This window comes from Poecilia mexicana, unplaced genomic scaffold (assembly GCF_051168715.1).
Source record: "Poecilia mexicana isolate PSO_F unplaced genomic scaffold, ASM5116871v1 scaffold_8, whole genome shotgun sequence".
In the NCBI taxonomy this organism is placed as follows: domain Eukaryota; kingdom Metazoa; phylum Chordata; class Actinopteri; order Cyprinodontiformes; family Poeciliidae; genus Poecilia; species Poecilia mexicana.
This window is the reverse complement of record NW_028263377.1, coordinates 18,956,241-18,972,844: the sequence shown is the minus strand read 5'-3', so window position 1 is coordinate 18,972,844 and position 16,604 is coordinate 18,956,241. Positions and strand designations below refer to the sequence as shown.

The 16,604-nt window shown below is 38.9% G+C and overlaps 1 protein-coding gene across 2 annotated transcripts in view; it reads right to left on the bottom strand.

Moving 5' to 3' along the window:
- The window catches only part of col5a3a (collagen, type V, alpha 3a), a 52,231-nt gene extending 37,227 nt beyond the window's left edge, over positions 1-15,004 (bottom strand). For both annotated transcript variants that reach the window (XM_014983388.2, XM_014983389.2), the window contains exons 1-4: positions 14,661-15,004; positions 4,224-4,388; positions 3,674-3,887; positions 3,247-3,409 (exon numbers count right to left, since the gene is read on the bottom strand). In XM_014983388.2, the coding sequence (XP_014838874.2) occupies positions 3,247-3,409; positions 3,674-3,887; positions 4,224-4,388; positions 14,661-14,745 (627 nt within the window). In that variant the 5' untranslated portion in view covers positions 14,746-15,004. The remainder of the gene's footprint in view (positions 1-3,246; positions 3,410-3,673; positions 3,888-4,223; positions 4,389-14,660) is intronic.
- Positions 15,005-16,604: the final 1,600 nt, after the last annotated feature.

Below are 16,604 nucleotides of genomic sequence, written 5' to 3'. Positions count from 1 at the left end.
GAGTACTTATCCAATTATTCTTTCTGTTTTGGCCGCAAGCCAGATCCAAGGAAATAAAAAGATTGCACTCAAAGGTGAGAGACAAAGAAGAAAAAAAAAGCAAATGGGAGCTAATTCAAGCTAATCCAATCACAATTTGAAATCAAAGGAAATTCTCATCTGCACTTTTTTTGTGCTTTTAACCCCTCTTGAAAAGCACAAGTTATAAAGCTAATGCGCACCATACTCTGTTTAGTACAAGGCACGAACATCTGAGGAGGAACTGCATACAGAAAATGAAAACACATCATCTGAATTAGCATTCAGTTTATTCTTTTTGGCAAACACTATGTTGTTGTTTTTTATCCACTGCCTCCCTAAAAGCCTGCAATCATAATCACCCATATCAGAAGAAACTGAACTCAGTGAGGATGAGCAGTGAGCCCTTCTGACATGCCTTAATCAGATCAGAAAACAGTCCCTTCCTGCACAATATGTGGATAAAATAACAAGAGTTAAACTTTTATTTTTGCCTAAGTTGCAACAATTGCTACATCTAAAAAGCTGACAACCATTTTGAGTAAGTTTTTTTTTTATGGTGCAAACACCACATTTACTACACAACATTATGCACTGTAATAGTTGTTTCAACATGCCCAGCACACTATGCCAATAACTCTCTTATTGCTTGCACTGTCTGAGACAGAATGGATCAAAATTTCCTAACAATGCAATCCAGGTTTGGATCTTATCTTCACAGTCCGTGTACTGGAGGCATACAGCAGCCAAAACTAAAACGCAGCAGGGCCAAATTGATGTTTACTTTACTGCAACTCCAAGCAAAAATACTGAGTTTGTGTAGCCGTTTGTAGGCAATCTGGAAGCAATAGGCGGACCACAGTCCCCGTGCTCCCACGCTAAGGTCCCATGATGGGAGAACTGGGCCAGAACATTGGCCACCTCCCCAGAACCAGGGCCTGGGAACAGAGGCCCAGAGGTCAGCCTGCTTAACTTTTCTCCCTGTGGTACCAGCCTCACCCCATATATTGAATTCTGCTGGTGAAATACAGCATATAAAAAGTAAAAGAATGCACAATTTAATTGAAAACACACAAAAAAAAGCCCAAAACATAGAGACCAGTAAGGGGGTTCTTTAATTTAGAATTTGGTTCCTCAGTAAATTTATTGACTGATGTAAAGGATGATTTGGATGACACATAATACAGATTGACTTTAACGTATTAGTCATAACCACACATCGGATATGATCATCATCATGACTCTTTGCATAAGATGATAAATTAGGGCATCAGAGTGTTTTTGGACCAAAGCCAAAAATTAAGAGGCCTTGGTTGCTTTTGAAAAGGGAAATTTATGCTGCCCACAAGGAGACACATTTCCCAAGTGGGATTTAAAGTAATTACATAAACTGGAAAGCTACAGTCACTGTCTGCAAGGGAGGGGGGACGGAGGTGAGGGGAACAGCGTGTGAAGGCAGCTGAGGTTAAATAAGGACGCAAATGGTATGATGTTAATTTGTGGGCAAAGTTATAAATTAAGTGTTGAAACCCCAAAAGCTGCGAGTTCATAAGAAGACAATATGCAAAAAAAGAAAAAAACTAATAAAAACATAGTAAGCAAGAAAAAATCTGTTTGCAAATAAGTATTCTGATCTACAATTTTTTTCAAGAATTTTTATTGCTTAGTTGTCATTGCAACTAAGAATAAAAAAACTCCCTCTGCACATTCACAAAACCTTTGAACAGGTACAGAATCTTATCTTATGCTTCTCTATCTTCCGTTTTCTTCTGTACTCCATTAGGAGGATTCTGAGCCCTGAGGACATGGAAGGGGAAGGGGCTTGAGCTGATCTCAATTTCATGCTGTTGGTTAGAGATTTAGTTGGGCCTCATTGGGAATGACAATGGAGAAGGTTGAGTATTATCATGGGAAGCACAGAGAATGATTGACAGTAAAGGTTACAGCAGTGAAAACGAGAACTGGTGAGACTCAGAGTTTGATTTGATACTCCCCGAGTGAGCTTTGCTGCATATTAATACATATGTGGCCATTCATGTTAATGTAAAAAGCCTGCCTGTTTCATTTTCCAGAAATCCCTTAAATAGTAGAGATTGAGCTATTTATCGCAACAGTCACTCTACCAAGATTCCCCATGTGCAAAGTCAGATCTTTAAATTAATGCTAGTATTTTTTATTTTTTTATTTATTTTTTATTTTTTTTGGCTTTGCAATGAAAATTAAACTGGACAAGTTACAATTCTCCTTCTCAAACATAATTTTTTTTTTCTCACAGTCATCGCTCCTTTACAGTAACAACTGACAAACAACTCACATGTCACCCATATTCTACAAAATTATCTTAAAAAATTGTTTAAACCCTCAAAGTCTGAACTTGATTCAATTTTGTCTTTTTTTTATAAAACTTTTTAAAAAGTATGTGTTGATTCCTTTCAAATTCCGAATTATCCATTACCCTGTGCAGATATATTGGGTATATCTTTTTTTTAAGAAATTAAAAGTGTCATTTTGTGGTTTTAATGTGACAAAATGTAAAAACAAATCCCAGAAGAAAGAAGTTACTGTGGATCATCTTCAATGGGATCTATGTGTCAGAACTAATAGAAGTTGTAAATCCCAGTTTGCCATAATTAAACTGGGACCGTGTAGATATAAGTAAGAAATAAATCTATTAAAATATTGTTGAAAAACTGTTGCAGTAGAGCACGTAATCTAACAGTATCAATAACTAGTTTAAATCCCTGTTGTTTAAACTACTTGACAACTTTAAAACCACATATGTTTGTAGCACTTCAGATAAGCTCCACTCCATCTGGTTGTTTTTAAAACAACCCTGAGAGGTTTCCAAATGAAAGAATAAAATAGGTCATGCATGATCACCAGGAAGTCCCCTACTGAGCCTTGTCATCTAATATAGACTATATAACCTCAGCAGAATAAGCTTCCCACACACATGCAACACAAAGATAAAAGAGACGTAAAGTTTTAGACATTTTCTTTTTGTTTAAACCACAACAAAAATTCACTCAGAACACAGAGCTGCTGCTGCATAGAGGGCCACAGCACACAACACAATCACATTGTTTATTCTTAGTATCTGCCAAACCAGATCTGCTGAGAAGAGATCTAAACATAGTAGAAAAAAAGCAATAGAGTAACCATGAGTCCGACCCTGAGATCAACTGTTTTCATCTGTTTTGTGGTTCACGCTCTTTCATAATCTCGTACCTCGAAAACTTCTTCATCCAGCAGCCGTGTCCCAAAAACAACAACTCCCTCAGTGCTGACCACGGCATCGTCCCCCCGCTGTAGATCCAGAGTTTCCACCTTCTGGCAGTCCAAGTAAAGGGTCACAGTCTTGTCGAGGACGCTGTAGGCTATCCTGTGCCATCTGAAATGGCAACCAGAAAGAATGAACACAGGTTAGTCTTAAAGGAGGAGTTTATTTGTTTGTGTCCATAGAAGATGCCCCATTTATCCCAAGTCTTTAACACATATTGCAAAGCATTTAGACAAGACAATTTGACTATGAATCTCATGTTGAGTTTGGTTAAGAATAATAGAATTAACACATGAAATCAAACTAACAGCTTAGTTCTGTCAGATCACTTGGTGTCACATTTAACAGGGAGGATAAGGCCTTCATACTACCCACTTTCCATCTGCTGTGTTGATCTTCCTGAAAATAGGATACTCTTGTGGAGTGGGCTGCCCATGCTGGTCTTCGTACACAAAGACAGGGGACCGACCCACCTCGAGCCCCACCTGCTGCACCCCCCCGTCATCATACACTGAAAAAAGGAAGAACTGGGAGCCCTTTTTAGCTCTTACGGTAGCCATCAGGGAGAAATTCTCAGGAAAAGTGGAATCTGCAGGTGGAGGAGCAGAGAGGAGAGTTGTTAAGAAATGAAGAGCGGCGCGCAGCAGGGAAGCACGCATTTCATCACCTGCTGGCAAGGACCTGGATGAGGATAACGATGAAAAATATTAACCATGAAAAGACGGAGTGTAGAAGGGGGGAAAGTAGGTGAGGTTCTGTCACATATATTATGCTTCACAGAGTCAACATTCGCACTTATTTTGTACATCTTAATGTTTTCAGACATTAAAGGAAATGATTGAGAACCCCATGCCTGAAGTGGATTAAGAGGATTTTTCTCTATGTTTTCATATAGAAGGAAAAAAAAAAAAAGTCTAGACAGTACCATGGAATAGCTGTTTAGTGGGAGTGCTGAGCTGGATCTTTTTGATCTTGTAAGCCAGGTCCGTCTCCTCCGTGCCCCTCCTGCTAGTGCAGAGACCAGCCTCCAAGGAAACCCCCTCCATGTTCTCTGACAGCCCGAGAACTCGCAAAACATCAACAGGATCAGCTGTGAATGGAAACCAAGAGAAAATGAACCATCTGTCCGTGGTAATAAAGGAGTCTGAGAAAACATGGAGTGTGCTCGCACACTCGTAAATTCAGCCATTTCAAACGACTTAACACACTTTAATAAACGATGTCTTGCTTTCTGTTTGTCCCGCCGTCTAACATTGCATGAAAAAAAATTTACAAAACACTTTTAAGACAGAATGAAACTTGTAGCATACGGGAGAATGCTTTTATCTTGTCAGCTGAAAACTACAATTCTGCCTTTGTGACAACCCGCTTTTTTTTTTTTTTTTCAGCTAAATACTAGCTGTTACTTGTCCGATGAGCAGGACTTATTGTGGCTGGTAACTGGTTTTAATGCGTGGTGCCTTCCTGCTTCCTGTGAGTCAAAAAAAAAGATGAGGTCCCCTGCGATGTGGTGGCAGGTGGTCCGGCTTCTGTGGATGTTATTATAGCATAAGAGGTGGTACCCAGACTAACCTGTAATTCTGCGGTAGCACAGCTGACAGCTGACACCTGCACAGATCCCCCCTGTGCCAGCCAACAATGACACATCTGGATTTCATTTAGAGGAATCTAAACCAGTCATCCTCAGTTTTTACATGCCACAAACAAAGGAAGGCTATTTTTTTTTTTTTGTATTTTTTGCAAGCCCAATAACATAACAATTGTTTAAATGCATTTTCTGAACCATAGCTGATCAAATAATGTTTATTACAGTAACTTTATCCCCTGCAGAGAAGGGCTTCCTTCAAGACGACAGCCTCCCAGCTTCCCTCCTTTCAATGAGCCTGTGTTTTATTTGCAATCTGCTGCTCATGTTATTAGATGTCTGCTGATAAAGTGCTGCCGTGAGCATTAGCCAGGATCAGAGCTTTGTGCGCAGCCAGTCTCCCACCAGCTGCTACAGAGCGTGGCTCAGCACTTTGCATTCCAAGCATCTGAAATGAGGATCCTAAACCCGAATTGCCTCCTGAAACTCTCGCTGCTCAGAGTTTGCCTTTTATTCTCCTCGTTAATTAAACATGTGGGGAGAGTTTACTATTGCCCAGACACCGCTTGGAGAAAAACACAGCATTACATTTTATGGCTTTATTTATTTGCAAGGCAGACTCTGTCTTTTTTTTTTTTTTTTTTTTTTTCCCCCAAACATTTTTAACAGCTCCATAACCTCACATAAGAGGTTGTTGGTGGACAAGGCAATAAATTAACTATGTTCAACAATAGAAAACATGATCTGATGGGGCAAATGTTGACTATATAAAGAGTACTGCACACCGTTCAAATCAAATCATTATAGAAATAGCAGAAAATGGCAAAAACTAAAACATTTCTTTAGCTTGAACAGTAAAGTACTGTTTGAAAAGCTTCAGTTGCAAAATAATCAATTCAAGTAACATCATTGTAAGCAAGCTTATATTTTATAAATGTCCACATCAAGAAATTTTGCACAATACACTTGAGAAGTATCTTCTCCAGCAAACTTTTGCCGACAATTGAACCCAAAGTCCGGAGGCCTCAGTGTGATGCACAGCAGAATTTTTCTTCTTATATAATATATTTCTGCAGGAAGTCAGCATTTTGGTGGCACTGGGAAATTTATTGACAACGAATGAAATATTTTGTGTGGGCTACTGTTTGCAGTCATGCAGCAGGGCTGTGATGGCCCCAAAAAACCTGCCAGGACAGCAGAAAAAGAGACAGCTTGGACTTTGTCCTAGGCCTTTCAGAGATTTCCTATAACTGTCACTTTCCAGAGGTAAAGTGCTAATTCAGCAGTGGTTAAATATTGCATGTACTTATAAATACATAAGTACATGTATTGCTCTGTTAGGCAGAGCAATGCATGTACTTGAACTACTGAATGGACCAAGGACTTTTTTATAAACTAGCGTGATCATTTTAATTGCAAGTATAAAGCAAATAATGCCTAGCAAACCTAAGAGCAGCTGGTTTTATTTGAACTGTTAAAACAGTTAGTTAATTAAATACAAAACAAACCTGTAACATCAAATTGATCACTCTGGGCTTTAGAGTTTCCTGCTTTGCAATACAAAAAGCAAACCGTAAATAATTCAGCCAAAAAAGGTTAAAATTATGATGACTTCTCCAGCGTATTCTTCATTTTTAGTAAGTCTTTTAGTTAGACTTAATCTAATGCTCTCTTATTTAGCACAAATTCTTTGGTTTTCATAGTCCTATGTTATTGTTACAAAAAAAATCGTATTGTATTTTATTGGGACCAACAGAAAGTAGTGGAGGGGATTCCCATAGTTTTCACAAATAAAAATCTAAATAGTGTATCATATTTAGCCTGTGTCAATCTTTTTCACCTTTCACTGCAGGTTGGACAAACAGCATCTTCCATCGTTAACTTGCCAGTCTGATCACAACTTCTTCATTGCATTCGGGTCTGGTCTTAATTGGGTTTTTCTAAAACAATATGTTTTGATCAAAACCACTGAATTGTGGTTATGGCTGTATGGAAGCTAAGCCTCCACCCCCGCCTTATGATTTTTAAGAATCACGAGAAGTCCTTTGTTGTTCCTGTATTTTTCCATTCCTCTTCCTGTCAACTGCAGTACGATCGACTGAACATGACTCTGTGATGTGTTCAAAGTTTTGGATATTGCTTGGTGCCTGCACGCTGCGTGACCAGTGCTCCGCGATCTTCATGATTATGTTCTCAAATGTTTTCTTCACAGAACATCTGTTTTCATAATCAGGATATCAGGTAAAACTCTAGTTACTAATAATGTGGCTTCTGAAAGCAGTTGGTTCCATTGGATATCACTTTGGGGAATCAGAGTAAAGGGGGATGAACACAAATTACTGACAAATCTTTTCCAGACTTATTTTTGCAAAAACTTTTTTTCTGACTTTACATTATTCAAAATGTTGTACTTTACCACATAACATCAAAACAAAACACATAGAGGTTTGTGGCTGTAGCGTTACAATTCAATGAATATGTACACGTTTGGAAGACACTGACCTACTTTGATATTCAATCATCTGCATTGCTGTTAAAACACTTTAAATTTGCCATGTCCTCCATAATATGTGATTGTTAATGTTCTTTTTCATTCTCCGAGTTGTTCTTCACTATGAGACTAAAAGTTAGCTTTTCCTCTCCCCAAACATCAGAATCCAATTCAAGTCCAAAACAACTGACAGTGAGGAAGAGAAGTCATAAGGCCCTGATGTTTGGAGCATTGCTCCCTTGTGATGATCCTAAACAGAAGCAACATGGGGTTAATTAATTTACAAGAAGCTGACCGCCAAACTATATCACCACCTGACAAAGTTACTTTAATCTTATCTATTTGGACTGTCCAACAAAGACATAAAGCTGTAAGTTTTGAATGTTACCAATTTCTCCAATGAAGTTTGAGGTTGACAAAAGATTGTTGACCTCTAACACTCATATATCAATAAATGAATAATAAAAATATGTATCTAAGTCACAAAGAGGCATCTGAAACAAGCAGCAGACACTGTGTGTTTCCAATAAGTGGTCAGGGTGACACCTGTAATTAGATTTGGGTGGAATCATAAGACTCCAACAGACCAATGTGCGAAAGAACTCATTGGTATGGGTGTGTGTGATGGACATAAAATATCCACCAACCTGTGGAGAAGTCCGTCTAAAAGCTGTTGATGAAATGTGAAAAGCTTACTAAAGAGCTTTACCCTTGTAAAAAAAAAAAAAGCCTATTCCACACATGCATCAAGAAGAAAAGCCCAGAGAAATGGAAGGCTGCCTTTAGAAGTTTGGATACGTGCACCCATCGGTGAAAGAATGTTATCGTTTCCATGCTTAAGATCCATTAAGTCAGTGGGATCTAAATTCTAACAGCTTCTTTTCCTTTCCTGCAGCACTGACTGTCTGAACAAGTTTCACTTGCATCTCATTATTCTTTGTTGCAATGTCCTTACCTCCCCTTTCAACTCACGTCAATTCGGAGAAAGTTGGGAAGGTTGAGCAAAGATTAAAAAAATTAAAAAAAAGATCCAAATCTTCAAAAATTCTGGAATTCTACTGATAAACAAGCTGTGCATGAAGCAACGGTGATCCATGACTTAAATTTCACAAACTCTCCATGGACCGGGGTGTTTTTCCAACTACAGCAAATGTCAAAGTACTTTCCAACCTGCTCATAGATGTTTTTGCAAAACAGAACAGTCAGATTTAACATGCAGCAAATGGAATGCTGCGAGGATGCAGAAAATGCACATGTAACTTGCAGATTCTTACTTTCTCCAAGTACGCTTTTCCCCCCCCCCCCATTGTACTTTTATCTGAGAGATAACCACAACCGCCAAGTAGCACTGACATACAAGCTTTATTAGACAGAGAATATTTGAGCGGTCTGTCTTACAGATTGCGTCCTGTTCCCAAGAACTGATAGTAAACACTTTTTATGTGTGGATCTTGTGGTCCATTCTCTCTCTGCCCTGTGGCGACACAACTCAGCACCATTTCAGTCATCAGTGGACATAATGTGTTCTCTGTGATTCTAAAGCAAATGTCTCCGAAGACATTCTTTATGACTCACACCACCTACACTCCAGACCCTGCCTGAGAACACCCCTCTCTCATAGAGACAGTACTACACTGTCAACAGTGATTGCATTTGCGAACTGGGGGAAATGTAACGAGAAATGAAGCCAAGAGGAAATCTGCGCACTTAAATATTCCCACCGTATCTTCGACCACACCCTGGAATGAGAGGAGGGAAAGAACTGACATTTACACTTTACATGACACGAGATGCCCAGATTAGATCAGCTGATGAAAAATACATGCTTGGATCAAGAAGAAATAAAAATCAGCTCAGTGAAATTAAATTGTCTGTAAAAAAGTGCAGCATGAAGAGAATTTATTCAAAAAAAATAAATAAATAAAGGTCCAAGGGTGCCAAGCTCTAAAAGGTGGTGATTAACAATGGAAAATTGATGAAAGATCCAGTGCAAGTGGTTGAATAAATCTAGACACATTTTCTCTCAGGCACTGGGAAGAGATAATTTAATTAGAACAGGATGTGACCCTTTGTCTGGGTCACATCTGTGTGCAGACAAGAACACTGCAAGTTAAGAGGAACTAATACATGTAACACAGATTAAAAAGTAAAACACACAAATAATCTTGACAAACTGAGCACATGATCTGCATTAACCGCTTACATCTAGCTTGATTAAGTCAGCTGCAGGGGGAAAACTAACATGGAGCATTTTGTCTTGTTAAAACTGCTTTTGAATCTCTGTTGCTTTATGTGAGGCACACACAGTAAATGTGAAGAATCTTTTCAAAGGTATATTCTAAATATGAGAAATGTAGATTAAGGCATTTGTTTTGTATTATTATTGGAATGTAGTGACACACTGCAGTAGAAATATTAAATGTTCATCTGTATCATCATTATTATTGCGACAGGGTCACAAGGGGTGCTGTTGCCTATCTCCAGCAGTCAATTTAGAGATCAATTGAGATTTAAAATCTTCTTTACATGGGTGTCCTGGACAAAAACAGCAATAAAACACATTACACAAGATTCTACAAATGATGAAACATCAATGATCAACAAAATCTAAATAAAAAGAAAGGAGTCAATTAACACGTGTAAATAATTCATCAATCAAACATTTGCATTCAAATCTTTAACAATTTAAAAAGTCAAGCCTTTGCTTTAAGGTCACTCAGAGAAACAAGTTCATTCATAAATAAGGGGCAAAATCCTTGAATGCTTACAATGACAGCCACAAAAAGCATGTATGATAGTCATACCCACTTCTGAATGTGGGTCAGGGACTCTGTCGTGTTTTTAGAGCTAATATTTCCACATCCATATCAGTTATACTTTTGGTGTTGAAGCAAGAAGATTTAATAGGAATCTGGTTGCATGATTCCTCCCAGTCCACATCAGCACCACATTCTTGAATCTCCACAGATTTCCATGATCTTGTTTTGTTCCTCCGCATGATGAGCTGACAGGCCAATAGCTACTTGGCCCACAGAGAAAACACCTGCCCCTCAAGGCCCTGAACCAAACAGCCGCCCCTCAGAAAAAATCCCAGAGTTAAACTTCTGGACATATGACGACTTTCTTGAGTAATATGCGTGTCTTTTCTGCATGACTTTCTTGGCCTGTTTAATGTTAAAACTACCTGACGATTGTTCATTTTACTCTAAAATGCTAAAAGGAATCACAATGTCTCACCAATGGGGAAAAAAGCACAAATTAACAAGCAATCAGACAGAATTTCATACAAACCAGACAGAGTCATTAGCGATTTTTCATTTCTTTGTAATGTCCTTTAACCCTTCCACAGAGCCAGACGTATTAAATATATTTTCAAAATATATTTCTTTTGGTCTATCTGAAATAATTTATTTTTTTGTTGCTATCATTGCTCCTGTTGTGAGTCGATCATAGGGCACACTAAGACACAGAGGACAAACAACCATGCAACTTAGGGCAATGTAGAGCAACTAATTAACCTAATATTAGCTGCTCAATATCAGTAAAACATGCAAATTGAAATAATAATGATGAATACACAATAGTCATGGCTTGCACAAAATAAACAAGTATAAAGTATCAATGTCTGTATGCTTCAGATTGGTAGCCAGCAAAGATTCAAGATAAAAAGTTGTCAATGCAACTGCTCCAAACAAAAAAAAGAAAAATAATAATTTCTGTCATTTTTAATCCTTGGTTATTTCGATTCCACCATGTTTTATAGATAAAGTCGCTTCTGTTTTCAGCTTTAAGACAACTTGCTGTTTCCAAATGACTTTACCACCATGTGACCTGTTTACTTTCTAGAAACGTTTTTTGCTACATCAAACAACTAGCATCACCAAATATATCACAGGTACATAAATTCTCATTATATGGTATTTAAATATCTGATATTAATTCCAGTCCAAGCAGATCTTCACAAAATGTGTATCGCAGACAGGGAGGTTGTGATAATGACACATTTGCAATACATTGTGCAGCCCTATCAAAAACACATATTCAGACTGTGGAAGGAAGCCAGAGTACCCAGAGAGAATACACACACACACACACACACGCACACACACGCACAGGGAGAAAACTACATGCAGGTGAAAAAAACTAGTGGAACTTAAGATCTCTCATGTTGTTTGTTGTTGTCACGTATGGTGGAGAAGTGGGGAGCATAAGAAGAGCTTGGGTCTTGACTGCTTTAAATCCTATTCCTGGTCATTTCCTGAGGAATGTGTTTCTGTTTGACCTATGAATCATTCCTAGATTAAAAAAAAAAGCTCTTAAACTCATGGGATGAGTTACACATAACTTCAAAAATTAAGCTGGACCTTTAGTTGCTCTTTCACAAGTTGTCACAAGACACAATTTCCTCTCTCTCCTTTTTTACTGAGTTAATTAGAAATATGAAACATCAATTTCATAAAAGGGTGTTTTAGGACCAACAGCGTGATTTTCAAATAGCCATTTTCTGAACTCATCACAGTTTATCAGTCATAAATAAGCTAGAAAATGTCTGAAACTAAAAATGGTACAACGAAATATTCTGCTATCACCTTGTGTTACTAATACACTGGTTGTTGGCTTGGCCATTTAGATAAACAATCAGCAGTTCTCACTGACTTCTGACTTGCAGGAACAAAGTCGGGTTTAATTCTAATCTTATATGCGAGTTGATCCGACAGTTGAGGTAACGCTTTTTTTTTTTTTTTTATCAACGGCTTTTGTTCTCTTCTCATTGACGTTTCTGGAATATACCATCGCGATAAGGCAGAAAGACTAGACTGAACTGAGTGGAAAAGCAGCCAAAGAAAATGCCTGGCAAATAATAAATATGACTTTGAAAGATTATAAGAATGTCTGGCTTGCTGGAAGAAAAATAAAAACACACAGGTTCCAATCTTGTTTTCGTAATTATGACCTCCACACCAATGAGCACTGGGCTCATGAACTTGAATAAAAACACAGATGACATAAAGGGGACACTGCAAAGAGGAGAGATCCTCTGATGTCTGCTCATTGCAATTCTACAGGAAGCATCTCCAACCAGTCCCACTGAAAGCTGCTTGGAGCTCTCAGTGATCAGAAGCTCAGAGCCGTAGAACCCTGAAGGGATAGGGACTTTCTGGAAGCCAGATGTGCGTGGAGTACTATAGATTGCAGTCCGGCGCCACAACGTGTTTAAGCATCACTTCTACATATTAAAGACTTGGGGTGGTTCCAAATAGTTTGGCTCATCAAAAAGTCTGAGAAGCAGTTTGATGTGAATCTTGCAGAATCAGCAACTATAGGCGCAGAGTTCGTCATTTCCGACACTTCTGATGTTTGATGTTTCCAGTAATGTTTCCAGTGCAATAAGATAGTCACACAATGAAGCACAAAAATCCCTGTGTTCTGCATTTGAACAGTGCCTAATTAAACTGACCTTAAAAATTGTTTTCAGTTGACATTAATTTGTTCTTTGATCAAAGAAAAAACTCTTGTTCTATGCTTTCGGGAGTTTGATGCTTTACAAGCAAGAGGACAGGATCAAACAGGACACAGTGGGGGGTCTGCATGGTGTATGTTTCCCCTTATTAGCGAAGGACAAGGCAGGGCAGATGTCGTAGGAGGAAAAAAATATACACAAGGAGATAAGGCAAAGAAAATGACAAACTCTCCACATACTTAGACTTTGAATGCAGAGGAAACCTTACTCAAATGTGTGGAAGTAGATGAACACGCGAATGTAACTGAAGTGAATTGTGCATGTGCCAGAATGTCTCACTTCCTGTCTGTACATGAAACGCTCTCTCATGTCTCAAACACACAGAGACGGCATGTGCGAGAGCCTTCTCCTGCTGGAACATACACATGTTGATGTCTGACATTAAAAGACTCAGAGACGCAAACATATTATCAACTGCAAGCACAAAAGTAAGGCCACAATCTCAACACAGCCACATGTGCAGCGCGCTTTGAAATCGTCTCAGTCTCCGAGTGCACCAGACCCTCATTAGCTGTGGACACAGCAGCTACTGTGCCTCTTGAATGTGATTAGGTCAGCTGGCTCACTTCCTCGTTCCATCACTTCATTTCAGCCAGTGAACAAGAAACGCTTCCAGCTAGAAAGTGTGTTGTAAGCCATGGGTGAAGATAAAACATGTTTAAGTGATAACCGTTCCTGCTGCTGAGACGTGTCACTCCATTAGGGGTCTCTGAACAGCAGCACCTGTAGAGGAAGTGGTCTGCACCTCTTAAAAGCAAACATCAACAGCCATAGGCCATAGGCCATAAGAGTGGCAAACAGCAGTGAACCAAATGGCATATATAATACACAAACTATTGGACGTGTTTTTAAGTGCAGCATGACACGGTGATGGAGGAGCCCACAGCTTTGTTTTCTCGCAGGTGTACTGCAGAAAAATGAGCCCACTCTGCCGTTACATGCAATGGAACTATATGTGCAGAATATTATATAAAAGGTAGAGGCATTAAACCTGTCAAGCATTTCCGTTTGTCAGAATAATCAGGAATATGGCGGCTGAGACTACTAATGCTAAACGCTTGAACATCAGACATTTGCAAGGAGGAGATACATTAAACAGATTCGTGGCAGGAATGTTAATCTACTCAGTTCCTTGCGGTGTTCAGACATTCAGCTCGTTCTCAGACCGACGTTAAACCTTTTCGCGGTAAACCGACGCCGGTCGCAGGCAAACTCAAACATGACATCACAGCCTGCAGCCCACTGAGACGCAGAATCCTGACCCGACGCGGAAAGGGGCTCATTCAAATTCAAGCATTATAAATTATGTTGCATTAAAATGCAAATGTGGCAACACAAGCTCATTTAATCACAGTATGTTCGTTGACCCGAGAATTTTTAACTAAATTAGTTATTTGCGCTGTTCTAGGAAATTTTCGAGAGAAATTTGAGCCAATTTATTACCAGCCGATATCAACTCTGCATAACAAGTTGCAGCCTACAACGCGTTCGCACCAGCCTCGAATTATTAAAAGCAGCTTTGCATATCAGATAGAAAGTTAAACTTAAGAAATAAATAAATTTAAAAAAATGCAAATTAACCTACTCTGTTGGGATAAAACCAAGTATTGCTTCAGGGCAAAGTGAGACAAAGACATGCCCGCAAACAGTGAAAGAAACTTGGATGAATTTTAGACCAGAACTGAAGGAACTTTCTATGTTTCTAAGGCTCCATAACCTGTTTTAGATCCTTTCTTATTGCACAGTAGTTAGTTTGATACTTTACCAGTTTGAGCCGTTGTTAGGTGAAGTAGGATAAAAATAAATAGCGGTATTCTTCTGCGCGACCTGCTCCTTATGAAGTGGTCCATCCTTTAGAGCGAGGACCCCCGTCTGCCTCCGCGCCCAGAACTTTGTTGGCTGTTGCAGAACTTCTGTTTGTTAAAAACTACACGGCCATGTGTGGGGTAAAATGCACTCGGTATTTCCACTTCCTTTGATTGTTGGAGACGTTTTGTTGTGATGGATTCTCTTAGTTTCCCTGTGTGCCTCTCATTCAATCTCTCCCTCTCATCATCAATCCCACCCTCCGCTCTCCACCTCTTCCCTCCCACAGGACGCAGGGATGAGTGGTGAGCCGGCGGGAACCCCCCGCTCTCCCCCTCATAAATCAGGCCTATTAGTTGAAGTAATTTGTTAGATCTCATATCTTTGGTCATTTCCACCAGAGGTGTTGCGCAGATTCATCTAAATAAATAAGGAAATTGTTGAAACATTTATTTGTTTCAGCAATTCAGCTTAAAAAGTGTGGATTCGAAAGAAGCGTATATGTTTCAGCGATTATTTTTAATCATTTTGAGATTAATAACAGATGGAAGAATGATGTCTTGGCGGCAGTTGTCCAGCAGACGATTCCTGACGCACTAAGCAAAGTCAAAAAAGCCGTGCTCTATTTCAAAATTATATGTGCAAACCCTTATGAGTTTGTTCAATTCCAACATGTGCTAAACCTCAAACTGGCAACTAAACAAAAGTGTAAAATTCTCCGTTGGGTTTAGATTATGCCTCTACGAGTTTTTAGAGTTCTACGTGTGTACCAATTTTAGAAAATTTAGTGGAAGAAAAAAAAGGGTGCCGAGCAACATGGATAACAGTAGCCTAGACAATGTTACTTGATCTTATGGGTGAAGTTTCCACAACCAGTAATGATTTGATCACACATGCAAACCTCCTGACTTTGATTTCAATTTCTGAGTAAACATTGGCACCTGTCTAACTGCTTTAATCATGGTGTCCTTGTGTTTGACTGGCTAGCAAATTGGCCTTATTTAAACTACATAGAGAATCTATGAGGTGTTGTCCAGCAGAAGGCGAGGCAACAGACCTCACAATGAGCCGAAGGCTGTCAGTAAAGCAGCCTGTGTTTCCTTACAGCAGTAACATAGATTAATGGACTTCATGACATTGAGGCAACAATTCATGCAAAACGAACTCAGTGATTAGCGTATGCAATATACATAAAAATGCATTTGAACAGGTTGCCATTTCTCTAGTAAAACATCTTTCTTTTACTCCTGTGAAACGTTTTTCCTTTCTTTTTTTTTGATAAGCTGAATTTGAGGTTGTCAACCAATTTTACCTATTTGTATGAATTTTGTGTCATTAAGAAATGACAGTAATCTAAGAATCATAATGAAGACTATTATGATTGGTTTGGTTTGGTGACTATTTAAAAGATTCTCAGTTGACTTTATGTTATGTGACTAAAGTTACCTTTTAACTGCAGTGAAGATTAACTGTGCTAAAGATATCAGAAGGTGGAGAATGGAGCAAGGCTTTACAGACTTATCTCAATACTGCAACACCCTAAGCAGGTTCAAGTGTTAAGCTAAAAAACATAGTTTATTTTCACCAGCAGTAGCTGGAGCCGTACTTTCATCCCAGTCTCTGAAATGTTTGTTTGCACGTTGGAGACTGAAAATGTGAAGCTGGAGGCTGAATGACTTGCAGGTCAAAGGTTAACTGACAGGACTGGGCAACCATTCAGACACAGGCGCATCTGGCTGGAAAACATTGTTTAAATCTTTAACAGTGTATATGTTACGTTGTAAATATCTCGTATTTCTTCAAAACTACAATCTGAATAAAATCAAAAGATCAGTTGTCAAAAATTATTAGGGATCAGCTTGTATTGTGTATAGGTTTTGGTTTGATTTTTGTGTGTATGTTT